Source organism: Alligator mississippiensis, chromosome 6 (genome assembly GCF_030867095.1).
Source record: "Alligator mississippiensis isolate rAllMis1 chromosome 6, rAllMis1, whole genome shotgun sequence".
NCBI lineage: Eukaryota > Metazoa > Chordata > Crocodylia > Alligatoridae > Alligator > Alligator mississippiensis.
In genome coordinates, this window is record NC_081829.1 from 64,300,880 (window position 1) to 64,318,345 (window position 17,466).

A 17,466-nucleotide genomic window follows, 5' to 3' on the forward strand; every position below is an offset into this window, starting at 1 on the left:
GGTAAGGAAATTTAACATTTTTTGATATTTTACAGATGAGCATTATTCAACTTGAACATTCAGAGTGTGGGAATCAAAAAGGAGACAAAAGGGTTGTGTGTGAGAGTGCGCAACCAAATTTTATTCAGCTCTAGCCTGCTTGCTCTCATCTCAGGGAATCTCTGATAAGAACCCTTATATTATTCCAAGCCTGTTTTATTAAGATCTTTCTGCTGCAAATGGCAAGAGCAATTGAATCCCAGCAATTTAATTATTATCCTTATTTATTCGTCAGATTCAGAAGAATAAAACCAACCTTTCACTGTTTTACATAGCATAAATACTCACTCTGTTAAACTGCTCACTTAGGTAGGGTTGGAGCAGATGTGTAGTAATGCAGCTCCATGCCATGAGTAGCCATGGTGCACAGTGCCAGCTCTCGCAGTGCTGATGGTGGAATTCTGGACAACTGTTGTGGTGGCAGCAACTATTTTGTGAACTCCCCCACCCACCCTACAAAAGACAGCACCTGAGGCTGGTGCCCTGGTTGTGCCTCCCCGCCCCCCCCGCCCCCCATTATGCTACTAGAGTGTTATTTTTGCCACAAAGGTCTAGAACCAAGGCTTTTTCCATGATGTTTTTAATTGGACCAACTGTGTAGTTGAGAGAGATGTTAGACAATCTTTCAGGCACAGTACCCTTCTCCAGGTCACCTAAGGGAAGTTTTGTAAAGGTAGTTTGGTGCCTAAATATGTAGATAAATAAATATCAGGATCTTCCAAAGTGCCTACTATCCAGATCCAGACTAGTCAACTAAGCATCAAATGGAATTAGGCACCTACTCCTGGAAAAGTGATCTGGAATAGACCCATATACATTAGCCAGTAAATTCATCAGGTACTTACATTCCTCTGGATAACAATAAGTTCGATCATCTAATGTGCACCCCTAAGCTGCAGAGGTGGGTAAACATTCAGTCACTGCCCTATACTTAGCATTTCCAGCCGGATCACTGGAGGTGCTTCTGGCTGCACAGAATCACACTCCAGAATTGTCTACCTTTCCCCATTCCCTATATATAGAGAACTCAGGTACCTGACCCTGAATTGCCCTCTGGAAGCATTGACCTTATAGTGAATCCAGGCATCTTAGTTTCTGTATGTTGTTTAGCCTCCTGAGGGAGGTATCTTATTTTTAGATGCTGCAATGCATACAAGTGGTACCTGTATTACCAATCTGAATCTGGTAAAGTAAATAACTCCAGGCACATTTGAAAGCCCCACGGTGTTCTTACCAATATCTCTAGATGTCTAAATGCCAATCAAAATCTGACCCTTATTCAAATGATTAAGCTGCCAGTCATTCATCCAAATGGATGAAAACGAGAATCAAGCATTTCACAGACGCTTACTCCTGATCAATTAATTGAAGAACAGAAAGAATACAAATGTAACCCAAATATATTAAACCTTATTGCATGCTGTCAAATACTGCTGTTAGTAACTGCAAACACCATCTAGATTTGTATAACTAACAGCCTACTATAAGAGAAACTGCGGCTCAAGTTTTATTGACTGTTATATCCTAACTTCTTTTCCAAGCATTTACACCTGTTGATTTTGCACTTATTCATCCTGAGAATTTTCATTTAATGAAGTCTGCAATCCCAAGAGAAGATTATTAAATATCATTATAGCTACAATTAACTACGACAGAAAAAATGGCACAAGTAAATAAAAGGTGGACCTCAAATAAATGTTAAATTGCAAAAAAAATCCTCAAATTCCTTAAATTCAAGGAAATCTGTGACTTGAGGCCATCTTTGTCATTAAATGCTTTTTGTTCAGTTTCAAGGGGTATATTCAAAAGAGTTATATAAAATGTGTTACTCTTTATACATGGTGGGGTGCCAGTGGGAACTTCACTTTCAGCAGTGTCTTTCTAATGGTCAAAGTGCAAAATTTTTATATACAAATATTTATAAAGTTAAAACTGGATCATCCTATTAAATTCATCACATCAACATCAGTAAATCTTTCTTTGTAAACACAAAAAGCTAGATAACAGCTGTAGCATGCTCTGAAACATAACAATGTTAGGCTCTATAAGATCAAGGATGAACATATTTCCCAAGCCAAGCATTCTTCATGTAAAATAACTTGCTATGAATTCTTCTCACTTAAACAAGACTAACTGCTAAGAATCAAAACAGGAAACTGCTTATGAGCAATTATTTCTATTTGATTTAATATAGGAACTCAAAATCTTGGGCAAAGCAATTTTCTCTCAGGTTTACACAGATTTACACTTTTATTCAACATGAGGATAGAATTTGTCCCAGAATGGAAATCAGCAAAAGATATCTGAAAAAATTGCCATAAAATACTTATCTTTACCTAGTCATATAAGGAAATGGAATCCTTTCAGCAACACATTCATAGATTCATAGATGCTAGGGGCAGAAGGGACCTCAAAAGATCATCGAGTTCGACCCCCTGCTTAAGCAGGAAAGAGTGTTGGGGTCAGATGGCCTCAGTCAGATGCCTATCAAGCCTTCTCTTAAAGACTCCCAAGGAAGGGGACAGCACCACCTCCCTTGGAAAGCCCATTCCAAATTTTGGCTACTCTTACCGTGAAGAAGTTTTTCCTGATATCTAGCCTAAATCTGCTCTCTATCAGTTTGTGACCATTGTTCCTTGTTACCACAAGAGGCACCCTGGTGAACACAGCCTCTCTGATCCCTTGCTGCATCCCCTTAATGAATTTGTAGGTGGCCATAAGATCACCTCTCAGCCTTTTCTTGTGGAGGCTGAAGAGGTCCAGGTCCCTCAGTCTCTCCTCATAGGGCTTGTCCTGTAAGCCCCTAACTATTAGGCATACCTACACAAGAAGCTGACTGTGCAGTAGCTGAAAAATATTGTGCAGTAGTGCATCATAGAATGGACAGTGCTAATCTGCTACTGCACAGTATTACTAGGCTACTGAGCAGTAGCACCACCAAAAAAAATTTGCTAATAAATGCACTAAATTAATTCGCAGTAATGACTGTGCAGTAGCATCCCATGTAGACACCTTTTGTGATGAAAATCCTTCACTTTGGCATCTTGTTTTTTTTTAAATTTATTTATTGTACTATATTGATGCCTCTACATATATTTTATGGGTTCTCCAGGATGTTCTTTATTTTATTTGTATAGGGTTTTATTAATGGGCATGCAATGACACAACCAATTCATTTTATTTGTTCTATTTTTAACTAATGTTTATCATTCTGTTTCTGTTCATGCTCATTGTGCTGTTATCCCAACTCGGTTTACATCTCAAAGATGGCAGAGAGACCATTTCTGTTCCTGTAGACACTGTTGTCAAATTAGCTACATCAATATGAGTCTCTGTGTTCCATTAGATCTATGCACTAAAAACATGGCAACAGAACAAATAGTGAGTTTCTTTTGGAGGCTCTCATAATCGTTTAGATTTTCTATATTTTACCAGTCATGACAATTCTCATGACAGTGCAAATGTAGAAGATATTCTTTGAATTTATTTTGAACTTCTCTTGTACTTTTCCCTATCTGATGCTTATGAAATCACTGAACATGTTTATGTGAAAATCAGCTAAAGATTTTACTTGGTTCTGGTAGATGAACAAATCTTACAAATAATGGTTTAAATAAACCAGCCATGACTGCTCTTATATCTGGCTTGAAATGGAAAATTTTATGATTCAAAAACATCTATTTTTGCTCTTACTCTTCATGACTGGTTTGGGCCTCTGACCTAGGAATGCTCTCTTCTGTTTCTCTGATTCTTTTTTGCCATGTACCATCTCAATCCATTTGAAGGTCTAAATAATAGTATACAATGGATTTTTTTTTTTTGTACTTATGGCCCTCAACTCCTAGGGTTTACTTTTTTTTCTATAATTATTAGTTTTCATTTATATCATGTGGCTTTCCCAGAGAACAATTAGACGTTCTATCTCAAATTATTTTACATTTCTTCAGGAACAGTTTGTTCTGAGAGCTATAAACATCTAGGGGAGGAAAAGTAACAGGGTGCATGAAGAAAACTAAGCCACATCTCACTGGAAAAAACAAACAAAGCCTACTTGTTAATATTTATGTCCTCATTCTATTACTCCTTTTTTTACTGGAGATGCTGTATGGTCTATGCTGACTCATGTCAGTTGTGTTCATCACCAATATATTTGAAATGCAGTATCAAGAAAACTTCTTTCCTATCTTCTATGTAAGGATGCTGTGTAAAATACCTAAATATATGGCAAAGCATTATTGGTAGCCTAATAAATATATATTTTTTTCATCTTCTGCTGGTGACTGAGATTTTCAAAAGGGTCAAAGACAGTCAGGTATCCAACTGCTATGGAAGTTTATAATCCCTGCATTTCTATTGTGATTGAAATGATTCTCAATTATAGCAATGGGAATGAAATGCATAAATCAATGCATTTGGAAGATGCAATTTGAATTTCATGTAAAAATTTTCTTGCTAAATTAAAATGAAGCCCAATTTCATTTTTCAGACCTGCTCATTTTTTTTGTAGCTGCATGAACTCAATGATTTTAATGGAAGCTAAATTGCTAAATCTCTGCACAATGCTTTCAACACTAACTGTAAACAAATCCCTTCTCTATGTTTTCAGAATATTAGATTACTTTTTCCCTGACTTGTAGATCAATAAAGGTTGCTGAAAAGTCATTGTTCAAAGGCAAACTCTGCATATATTTGTGAGCTGATGCAATCACTCTGAATTAGTGGCAGAGCTTATGTTGCCAGTATTCTTTCATCACTCTGAGGGCTTTCTTGCTTTAAAAGGAAACTAAAGCAAAAGTGGGGATTGAAGCTGTGAAAGTTTGATAGTTCAAGACCTGTTATATAATACCTAGCTGAAGGTATTTTCAGTCCATAACTGTGTGAGAAACCATATACAGCTCTGTTACATTGGGTGGGTTTCAGTTTACAGTGGGCTTATGCAAGCCTTTTATGTGTCTTACCCTTTGTACCTGAAATAATCGTAAATCACAAAGTGGACTCAGCTAAAACCTCTTCATTTTGCTCTGGTTTTGGACTGAAATCCTATAAAGCCAGGCTTCTGTATGATGTTTACTAACAATCTGTTCACAAACCTTACTGAATCTTTCATTGAAACACAGCTACAGTGTATTAGGGTTTGTAGTGACAAATTGAATACAACATGTTTTCTCTTGTTTGGGGTCCATTAGTCTCCTAGTTTGAGCCTTTAAAGAAATAGCCCATGCCTCTCTTTCTCCGGAGCAAATGAAGTCTTTGGGAGCAATAATAGGTTGTTTTCTTTACAGAATGAACCTGGAACTAGACTGGGATAAGACACTCACTTTACCAATGGATTTCAAAGCTTTGCCGTACAGTTTTGCCAGGAATCACAGCTTCTATTTCAGGTTGAGGCAGATGCTTTTGTGGTTTTCATTCTCTTATCACCTAACTTTATCCCCCCCCCTCCCCCCTTGCACTTTTTGTCATTTCCTTTTTTATTCAGGATTTTTTCCTCCTCCTAATCCATACCATCTATTCTGAGCATACAGAGCATAAGAGTTTCTCTGCTCTCAGTGCCCATGCCTGAAACCACAACAGCCCATGATGGTCAAGAAGTGCAACTGCAGGGAAAGTCCTTTTTAGCCCCTGAAATCCTGCACTGCATTATGCTTACTGTAGACAGAATCTTTGGAGTCTTAGAACTTGACCATCTTTGGATGGATTTTTACAAGGAAGCCAAAAGAGACTTTCCTGAAGACAAGATAATCTCCCTGCCAAATTTCAAGTCCCTCCTCTGAAACATGAAAGTACTAGCATGTAACAATGAAATAGAAGTAAAAAAAAAATAACGCTGGAAAAACAATATATTTTTGCCTAACTTGTTCTTGGAAATTACTATATTATTTTTTGCTGAAATATTCCTTAGTAATTCAGGTTGAGGAACTCAAATACCACTGATTATTTTAAAGTATAGTTTGGCAAAGTAAAAAGTAGTAAAGAACCAGGTCTTATAATTAATTAAAATGTTAAACAACCTTAACTACAGATATCACTGCCATTTCCCTCTTTAGTAGCAGTCACAGTATCATCCATTGCTGGTGAGATTGGGTCCTCATATATATTCTATTTGCTCACAACATTTTGAAACAGTTCCTTTTAAGCTGAAAGTTTTAATGCTCGGTTCAGCTCAAAGACAAAGAATTTTGGAAAGTTTGACCAGCTCTGGAATTCACAGTTACTTGAACATGTAAAGGAATATTGTTGCTCATAAATTTCACAGTATTATTATTATGAACAGCAGAGACTTCCTATGCCTGAAGAAAAGTAATTGCACCTGAAAACTTGCAAATAATTTTTTTCCAAAAACTCAGTTGGTCTAATAAAAAATATCACATCTACCCAAAGAACCTTGCTTGACAGAATTATTAACAGTTACAACACGGTTCATTTGAAATATCCAGATGATTCTCTATTCCATAGGCATAGATCATATTGAGTTATCACTTATATCAGAGCTTAGTACTCATTGGTAATAGCTGACTTTTATTGAGAACACTATATGTATGTGGATACCTCAAAAATGGCTGAAACTAGAAAAAGCATACTAGAACATCAATGGTGACCTTGCACCAGAGGACAACATTATATAAACAAAACTGAGCCAGGCAAAAATGTTTATAAAATGAGGCAAAACCTACACGTATTAATGGGAACTTTTGCCCAAAGATTTAAATATATATTTTACACTCTTAAGATACCTAATATATTTACCCTAATACTCTATTAAAATGAGTTTCTACAATTGGTACCACATACATAAAAGAATAACTTAAGAATGGATAATAGCTATGCTTGCAATAAAATCAGAATATCTAGGGTTACAAGACAGAAGTGCTTGCCTTCAACCATAAATAGCATTAATGCAATGGGTGTACTTTTAATTGCAGAACATTAGAATCTCTGTATACATTGTGGATTAACTTCTGATTTAGAAACTTAAATTTAAATGTGCAATTTTTTATTACTTCAAGAACATTGTTAATAAAGAAAACACCAGTTAAAATGATGAGTTAGAACTAATTCTGAAACCATTGTAACTATTCTTTGTACTTATGATCTAGCCTCAAGATAAAAATATTTCTATAGACTTGTTCACATATAGTGTAACAGTTACTTTGCTGCTTCATAATTTTTTCAAGGATTTGCTAAAATGCCTGTATTAATCAATTTCTCTTTATTCATATGGAATGATCAATCATAATACCCATTTTATATAACACAGTATCTTGCTTGAAAATGTGCTAAGAAAGGTACTTAGCTGGCAGACCTAATGTCTACCAGTTGTTTACACCGCATAGAACAAGAGTGTTTAACTGGTCAGGAACTTAACAAGAACTTTCTCTCCTTTTTTTTCCCCAGAACATTATGCACTTACAGTTTTATATACATAGAATCATAGATTTATCAAATGTAGGACTGGAAGAGACCTCAAGGTCCTGCCTAGTTCAAGCTCCTACACCAAAGTGGGATCAGGTATACTATAATTTCCCATCTCACATTAATTGCAGGCATATGAGGTAACTGTGGGTTCTGGGAAATTAAGGGCTTTGTAGAGTTTATAATCCCACTTAGATACACAATCCTAGTTTGGAAACCTCTTACCCAAGCTCACCTTTGTCTAACCCGTATGTTAAAAGATCCAGTGAAGAATATTTTACATCTTCCCTAGGTAACCTATGACAGTGGCTACAAACAGGTATTCATTTCTAGTGGTGGGAATTTCTGCAGATATCTTTCTGGGAGAGGGAACATACAGGCATTCACCTTTGAGCTGCCACCTCTGCCCTGCTCTCTGCACCTTCACCAGACTGGGGGGATCCCAGCCTAGGGAAGGCATGGGGAGAAGCAGCTCACTCTACTCTTCCTGGTTCTCAGGTGGAGTAGAGTGGTAGGAAAAGACTCCAACCACCTTCCTTAAACCAGGGACTGGGGAATGGGAAGGGAGCAGCCTCCTCATTTCACCCCAGTCTCTGGGAATTGAGGAGAGGGAGTAGCAGGGCAAACCCTCAGCCCATTCCCCAAACCAGGCAGTCCCCGTTTTGGGGAAAAGGTGGGGAGCTGTTTCCCTTCCCTCTCAGAGTAGAGCAGAGGCAGAACATGAAGGCATTTTCTCACAAGAGAGATTCTTTCCCAAGGGAGATCTTCCAGTTGTAACTTGGAGGGGATATGCTTCCCCTGGGAAAAAAAATGAACAAATGCTTGTATGTTCCTAATTTCAACTGGGATATTGGCAATTCTCCCAGTCAAATTATAATGCCTGACAGTTCCTAATTTATAAACTGAATTTTCTTTCCTGAAAATTTAACTGATTTCTTATTGTCCTTCTCCCAGTGGACTTGAAGAACAACTGATCACCCTCCTCTTTATAACAACCTTTTACATACTGGATGATGGTGAGCATGTCTCCCAGAATATATTCTTTTATAATTTATACAAACCCAATTCCATCAACCCTTCCCCGTAGTTCATGTTTTCTAAACCTCTTATCACTCTTGTTGCTCTACCCTGGACTCCATAATTGGTCTATATTTAGGGATACTAGCACCCAAAACTGGCCAGAGTTCTTCAGCTGAGTTCTCACTAGCACCAACTAAAACAGAATGTTGTACTATATATGACACTCCAGTAAATACAGCCCAGAATTAAATGCATTTTGGAGGGGTTTTTTAGGTAACAAGGTTGCATTGATGATTCATATTTAGTCTGTGATCCTCTAACTCCCAAATTCTTTTCTGAAGTGCTTCTGCCCAGCTAGTTATTTTCCATTTTGTATTCATGCATTTCCGAGTACAAGGCTTTGGACTTATCTTTATTATAATTTACATTGGTAATTTTGCACCATCTCTAATTTGTTGAGATTACTTATATATTTTGAAAATTTATTATATTACTCAAAGGAATTAATCATTTTAAGGATTTTTTTAAATGAAAGTTAAGTGCATTTCATTTTAAAATGATCAAAATCACCAGCACAGAACAGTGATGACTGTCAACTGAAGATATTTAGTGTTATATGCTAAGATGATATACTTACTCTCTGTCGATGACAAGACAAGTTACTGCTTCAGCAGCAATGACATTGGCTGTTCTGACATCTTCCCTGAAAGAAAAATATATCTTTTAAATAAAATATGGCCATTATGTAATGCTCTTTATATTTTATAGTTGTTAGTAAAACATCTCATGAATAAGATTTGTTCCTTGCCCAGTTTTCTGCTTCACTGATCTGTGAGAAATATCCAAGTTTCAGTGAGAAACATTTATACAAGTAAGCAAATGCTCATGTTTCCCTTTAAGAAAGTAAAATTATAATACCTTTCAATTAAGAAATAGAGGGCTATTTTTGGTATCCATATATTTCTTTTTTCATCTAACATTTCAGAATACACAGTAAAGAGAAGAGAACTATAGTATTCTACTAAAATGCTATAGCTAATATTTTGCCAGCATATTCATCTTTGACCCTTAAATGAACATTTTAAATTGTTGGCTGCTTACAAATTTGGATTAAAACTTGGCATAATTTCACCATATATATATATATATATATATATATATATATATATATATACACATATGCTTTTCTTCCTAAAAAGAGAGTTTATATTTTTGTAAGTTGTCCAACCTAGAAAGAGGCAAAAATACATGGTTTCAATTCACAGCTGTTAAATAAGTCATGATTTTACAGTTAAAAAAATCATAGGCAATTGAGTTGGATTTCCTCCACTTTCTTGTATGCTGTGTTCAGATTAACGCTGTTCTCTGTGCCAGTTTGCACAGGTCTAAATGAATGCATAAGGCAGCACAGAATAATGTTCATAATCCATCATATATGCTTTACAGAGGATGATATGCCTAACTTTGAGGATATTGTTGTGCACAAAGATACATTACATTCCTGTCTTTAAAAATAGAATATATGTGAAATTCATTTAGGCATATGTGATATTCATATAGTAACACTGCAAAACTATATAGCTCACTTTGTAATGCTGTAGTTATATGCAGTTAGGTAAACAATATAGGATTAATACAAGTTTATGGGGACTAAATTATAAATGAACTAGATATGTAATATTCAATCCTAACAAGTACAATTACTGTCACTGGAGATACATGTACCATTGCCATACCATAAAACTATAACATTTGATCACACTAGGGAAATTATTTTAGAGGAAGAAGTCTCCAAGCCCCATAACAATGCCATAACATTTCTATTATACAGGACTTGATGATGGAACAACTATTAGCCTGAATGTCTACAGAGACACTGCTCAGCCAAAGGGGATGCGGCAGAAGAACAGGAGGTATTTCCTCCCTGCAGAGACTGAGAACATTGCCTGAGAAGCATTACCAGCTTCCACTAACAAAGAGATATTTTTACATAAAAATGAAACAATATTGTTGCCACTGTCTACGCATACAGTTGTCTACATGCTTTTAGGGCCTAATAGAATAAAACAGAGGAAATTAGACAATCAACTTTTAAACATATTTAAAGTATTAAAGGTTTGTGCAAGCCATACTAAGAAGGAAATTCTGATTTATTGTTGTCATAGCAGCGCTAACTGCACAATGTAATGCTTACTTATTGTAACATAAATACTCATTTATCATTGACTCTCAGAACACTGAATCAGCTTATGTGCCATACTAGATGTGCTGCCTAGAGAGAACTGGTTTCATGGAACTGAAGTCGGGCAGAAAACTCAAAATTTCTATAATTTTCAGGCATTTTGCAGAACCTTAACATTTCTATATGCTAGAATTTTTTGTGCTAAATCATTGCAAACTGTCATATTAACTGGTAGTTAGCAATTATGCATTAAAACATACTTCTGATTTTACAAGCAGAAAGAAAAGAAAAACTACAGTTGTATTTTAAGCAAAACAGAAACATTAGTCCAATATGTATATCAACTTTATATATACTACCAATGTTATGCTACAATGTATAGAGTTAGATTAAAATCTGCTCTCTATTCTTATTTTTACAATAGCCGTTACTGTTAAAATTAAAACTGCATTCAGATCTACAAGCATGCATCTAATTTAAATAAAACTTTAGAGTCATATCAAAATAGAACAATTTTTCAGCCAAAATGTTAAAGCGTGCTTTTAAAGGTAGCTGCTAATTACAGTGCACAACTCAAAATCCTTTTTAAATACTGTTTGTAAGCACTGACTCTGATATTTTCTCAACTTCGTCACCGGAGTATTCATCACTGCTTCCTGAGAAACAGCACTCTTCATCAGAAGAGTCACTTTCACTGGCTGAATAATCCATAGATAGTGTCTGAATCCACCATTTATTTCCTCCTATGAAAACTACTGTTTCCTTTGGTCCTTTTACTGAATCTTGTCCTTTGGACTAGCTCTGGAATTTTACAGCACTTCGAGCTTAAAACTTCTAGGCTTGAAAAAGGTCACAGCTGCTTTGGGGTATCTCCTACACTGGGAAATGTAAGCAGAATATATTGCTGAGCCACAAAGCAGTTCACAGTTCACACAAGAAGACAGTATTCTTATCACTGATATTCTCTCTCCTTACAGCTCTGGTGCAGAGTGCATGCTGTCAACAGACCATAGTAAATAATGCCAGTACATACTCAAACTGACACCTGTTAACCTACGTTTGGAGACTAAATTATTCTTCATGCCAAATTATTTTATTATTGGGATTGCCCTCTGCACAATTAGAATACCTACTAAAATAAGGATAAAATTCTAAAACAAAAAACAAGTCAAGATTCCATGAACTCTTTTAAAGCCCATTGAAATATTATACTAAATACTATCATTCTAGATGCTGAAATATACAACAAAAATCATTTAGAAGAGAATAAATGTACATGGATGTGGATTTTATCACGGGAAGCTGAATGATTCAGCTCATATGTTATGTTCAATGAGGTTTCTCCCTACAAATTGCTTGCAAACATATTGAGATTTTCTTAACAGCATTTGACAGCAGTAGATTTTAAAAAAATCTATCATTACAATGACAGTAAGAAAACATTTGTGTTAAATGGGAAAATGAAATTTTCATTTAGAAAATGACAAAAATATCCATTTTCAACAATTTTAAAACTGTTTTTAATCAGGTTTTTTTAAAGCATCTATCTCCCTCAAGCAGCTTCAGATTTTAGAAATTAACAAGTTTTGATTTTAAAAGTTTCATAAAAAATAACCAACTCTTTTAGTAATTTGTTTACATTAACACCTATCACAGATGGAAATATGTGTGACCAACATCCTCCTTTTGTCATCATTACTCAGATAGAGTGGTACTTTAGACTGCAAATTATGACTGAAAAAAACACAGGGAATATTCATGGAACATGATCTGCATCCATGTACTGAGTTTACAAAGTGGTCTCCTACTATATGATTGCTAATGTTAACTCCAGAATTTTTTAATATGTTAACCATATCAAAGTAATTTAATATTGAAAACATAAATAAACTTATTTCTAAATCCTGAAGAAGAATGAGTCTTTCATAGACTATGTTAAGGCTTGTGTTTCATAATAGAGCATACTTTGAACTCTCTTTCTCTCCATTGTCCTCAATAAATTTCCATTTCAAATTCAAAAAGTGCTCTTGTATTGACTAACAAAATTAACAGTAACTCAGATAAGCCATTTTTGATGTAGTAATCTCCAAAATGAAAGGTATCAATTATTTTTCCCCTCCAGCATCCTTTTCCTTTGACTTAAATGTGATCTGTTCTACAAACTGACAGTCAAGTTTATTCAAATAATTTTGACAAAATTTAGTGCACAGGGTTGAGACTATGAAAAGCACATATGAGAAGTTATATACTAACAAATTAGGAACATTAGAATATTCTTCTGCCTCAACATTTTAATGATTTTTTAAAAATTACCATATGATTTGTTTACCTTCTTTTTTATTTAAATTCTTTAAGGATAACATTTCGAAATGATTTAAGAACCTTTTCAAAAGTCACTTAGGTGCTTAAAATGTAGGCTGTTCTGTATAATGATAGCTTTTAAAATACATATAATGATTAAGGGCTAGATTCTGATCCACCTAATCATGTTGAGGAGCAAGTTCTTCCAGTATTCCCACTGAAGAAAGATTAGCATTCCCTGTTACTACAATGGGGTTTTCTTAATTAAAAAAAAGGAAACTTACAGCTGACAATCACAGCTCCTTCCACCAGTCATTAAAGTTCCTAAATCAATTAATCCTAATTCAATTAACTACAACTTTTCTTTTTCCAAAGCTATACAAAGGGACTGAGCGTCATTCTCCAGGAGACTTCATTCTCCATGAATACTCTAATCTCTTCAATTTTGTTTGTCACTTCAGTGGCTGTGCTAGCAGTGCTATCTAAAGAAAGTGTCATTAGTCCTTCTCCAGGACACATGCCAATATAGACACTGCCACCACTTCTCTCTGGGGAAATAAAGTCCAGTGAAGTGCCATATCTTTTGAAGACATTACTGCCTGAAGTTACTAAAAATGAACTCCTCCTCCCCAAGCTGCAGTATTTGGAATATAAGTGGTGAGAGACAGGAAAAGGAATTAATATCTATAATGTTCCATTAATATAATTTATCCCACCAAACATCATATTTCCTACATTTTATTAGTTATGATTAAAACTTAATTAAGCATATGCCTAAAACTTCGCTGCAATAGGTAACATATATACTGCCTTTTGGAATCTTTCAGAGCAGAGAAGGGCACCATGTTATATTAAAAATATTTAATTGTTATTCAACAAAGCTGATCCATAAAAATCACTTATAGCAGCGTATTAACATGACTGATATATACATGATAGTCACCAGAGGGCCCTCAGTTTAACTGCTCCTGAAATAGATCCTCCTCTATTTTTAAGTCCTGTCTTCTACTTCCAAAAGTCTTTGATCTTTTTTTAGTTTCTGTGGACTGTAAGATCTACAAAACAAGAGAACATCATAGGAACATAGTCCTGAAAGAACCTCAAGGGTCATATAATTCAACCTCCTTATCAGATGCAGGGTACCTTGGAATATTCTTAAACCATTCCAGAAAGATGCCTATCTAGCCTCTGCTTGAAAATCTCTAAGACTAAGTCCAGACATTAAAAAAATCCAAGGTGAAATCAATCTAAGTTATATGATTTTCTGTAAGCAGCGTAAGTTATATCAGTAGGGACACACATTCAACCTTTGGTGAAGGGAGGGGTATGCGGGGTGCCTGCCTTGGCCAAGGTCAGCAGGTTGGGGGCACTGCTACATGCCTCACAGTATGCCCTGCAGGCTCCCTTGGATGCTGAATACTGACAAATGAAGCCAAGCACCTAGACACCCCTGAATGGCTGCCAGACAAAAGTGAACATTCCCCCCGCCAGTCACAGGCATTTGTCAGCTGCAGGCAGGCAGCATGGGGGGGGGGGGGGGATGGAAGGGGGAAGGGGGAAGGGAGCCATCTGTGTCCCTGCATGAACCTCATCCCAAAGCACACCATGATATATACACAGACCTAACAATGAGCTCAAGAAAACCCCTGTGAGCGGGTACAGTACCATGGAGCCCAACTGGCCTGCAGGGCATGGGTGAGCATTGTAACATTTCCTCCTGCCCCCGCCCCACTTCCATTCCCCCACACCTGACTGTAGCTGACCTGTGACTAATAGATGACATGACAGGAGAAGGGGTGAATGCTTGCTGGTGCCCAGCAACCTGGTTGGGCTCCATTGGATTTTACCCGCTTGAGGAGGTTCTCCTGGACTTAGGGTCAGGTCTGTGCATACATCACATGGTGCTCCATGATGGGGTTCATGCAGGGACACAGATGCCTCCCTTCCCTACCATGCTACCTGTCTGTGGCTGACAGCTGGGCAGAGGCAGGAGGAGGGGCTGCAGAAAGGGTCTGTGCTGGAAAGGGTCTGTGCTAACTCAGCTTTGTGACAGTTTGGATGTGGGGCTTGCTGGGTGTTCAGCTGGAGCAGTAGAGAACAGAGCAAGTTCTAGCATGTCTCCCTGTAAGGGAGGGCTCAGAGGGGCCCACAAAGGCACCTGGGAAGCCAGCAGACATCAATCTAATGTGAATTGATAGGGGATCTAGTACAGAAGTTTGATTCACAGGTCTAACCTAAATCAGTTAAGTTTGAGTGCACATTGATCCAGGTTTATCTTAGACCAGGTTCTGCCATTTTTAAACCAGTCTATGTATGCTGAACTTTTCTGTTACAGGTATAGACCAGTTTCTTATCACTTATACCAGTAAAAGTATAATACCTGTACCTGACCCAAATGTAGGAGATTCCACAACTTGATATATTGTCTTAGTCTCCATTCTACTTTTCTTACTGTTAGTAAGTTTTTCTAAGATTAGATCTAAATCTGCATTACTATAATTCATTTCTATGCTGTAGCTCTAACTCTGTTTTCCCCACTGTGTATATATATGCCTTGTACGGAGTATACATTTTATGATGGATTGACTCATTAAAAATACTTCTACCTGTAAACTTGGGTTGGGTTTCTAAAAGCCATGGCTTCGTATGGACATAAAACACAATTGCTACTTTATTCTTTCTTGAACTGATAAAATTATTTAACAATATTGAAAAAATATAATGATGCATAATAAACTTATATAACTTGTAAAAGTTTCATCTGAAATGAAGGATGATTAATTTTAAAAAAATCTAAGATAAAGATTTCATATTATTACTGAAGAAGAAAGATCTTAGATAAAACTATAACTTTTGTAAGAAGAAAGAAATAAAATCCTACAGATGCTTTGCCACAGACTACCATAACTTTGAAGATATACAATGAAATATTATTTGATAACAACATTATGTGTACTGCTGTATATTTAGCTCATTTATAACTGCGTTGGAAAAATAACATATTTCTTACAGCCCAGCATTTCTGTTTAGTCTGATACTGGGTTTAAAGGTATTATTTATAGCTTCTTTTCTTTAACTCAGTAAAAGTAAGTTTTATGATTCGCTGTATAGGCTGAAAAAATGTACCAATTATTTATGGTAGTTCATTGTTCTATGCCAATTCATAGCATGTAATTAGCACTTACTGTAGGTTCTTGTGTCAAATCTTTAGCTGCATTCATAACAGATTCCAAATGAAAAGGTTTAGCCTCCGGGAGAATTTTACAGAGAAGCAAAATAGCTATGTGTGTGTCTCCTTCAGTCAGTGTTACTGTACCACTCTTAAAATCAGGGATTGTATTGAGCTAGCTTTCTCAGAGACCCAGTGGGCACTGCACGTATTATAGATGTTTTATCCAAAAAATTTGCTTTCCCTTGCTTGACTGAAAGTTTCTCAAACCACAATGAAACTCTAGACAATACATATTAATAGCACAGGAAATGCTCTAAAATCAGTCCAAGGTTGTGTATACATTGTATGAATTTCCTTTTGTTTTAGGAAAGTGATGGAAATTGATTTATAATACCTGGTTCAGAGGAAAATGCCAGTGATACTTTTGTTTCTTTTTTTGGTTTATTGAAAAATGGAAATTAATTTCAATCTATTGGAAATGTCTTGTTTTAAGAACTGAATTAAAAAACTATAATTAAAACAGTTGTGTGACCATAAATACTGCATTATGTATTTGCAGTTATACTATGTATATGATTACATAATATGTTTGTAGTTATTTTATATATTATATGGATACAACACTGAACGGAAATTCAGGAGACATTGTTCACACCTAGAATTGTAATTGTTCTGCTAAGTGACCTTGGGCAAGACACTTGGCTGTTCCATGCCTCAGATTTACCATTAACATGGGAAGAATTCTAATTTGAATCTTTGTAAATTCCTTGATCTATAGATTACAGGCACTGCATAAAAGCAAAGTTTTAGTATTACTGGTATAGCAGATTTGAAATTATAGGACACTGAAGTAAATCACCCAAGCTGTTGTATTAAATGTTATAGTAAAGAAAGGGTTTATATATTTTTAACATTATCCTATCCATCTAATTTTTAATGGTAGCAATATGGGTAAGTGCAGTCAAACAACTAGTTCAATTTAAACTGACCTTAACCTCTATTACTTGTAATAAAATATATATTCTTCTTAAAGATATATTTAAAAAAAATGTGATGAAGCTAATTGTATTCTTCATAAAAAAACATTCATCTTGGGATGCAATAGAAAAAGGAAAAGTTACAAATTCCAGTGTCAGTGTATTTTCTGTGAAAATGGCCTACAATGCATCCTTAAGGATTCAGCAGTGGTAGACAGATAGCCAGGCTGTTATATAAAAATGCAACAACCAGAGTAAAAACAGGGAATCTTTCAGTTACCCAGGATAAAGTCTACTCAAGACTTTAAAATGGCAACTTTTCAGCTTAATTGTTGCCAAAATGTGCTCTGAGGCCATATTTA

The 17,466-nt window shown here is 35.8% G+C and overlaps 1 protein-coding gene across 3 annotated transcripts in view; it reads right to left on the bottom strand.

Moving 5' to 3' along the window:
* PRKG1 (protein kinase cGMP-dependent 1) overlaps window positions 1-17,466 on the bottom strand; it is a 1,124,099-nt gene that overhangs the window by 121,262 nt on the left and 985,371 nt on the right. For all 3 annotated transcript variants that reach the window (XM_019484295.2, XM_019484294.2, XM_059729934.1), the window contains exon 8: window positions 9,110-9,175. In XM_019484295.2, coding sequence (XP_019339840.1) covers window positions 9,110-9,175 — 66 coding nt within the window. The remainder of the gene's footprint in view (window positions 1-9,109; window positions 9,176-17,466) is intronic.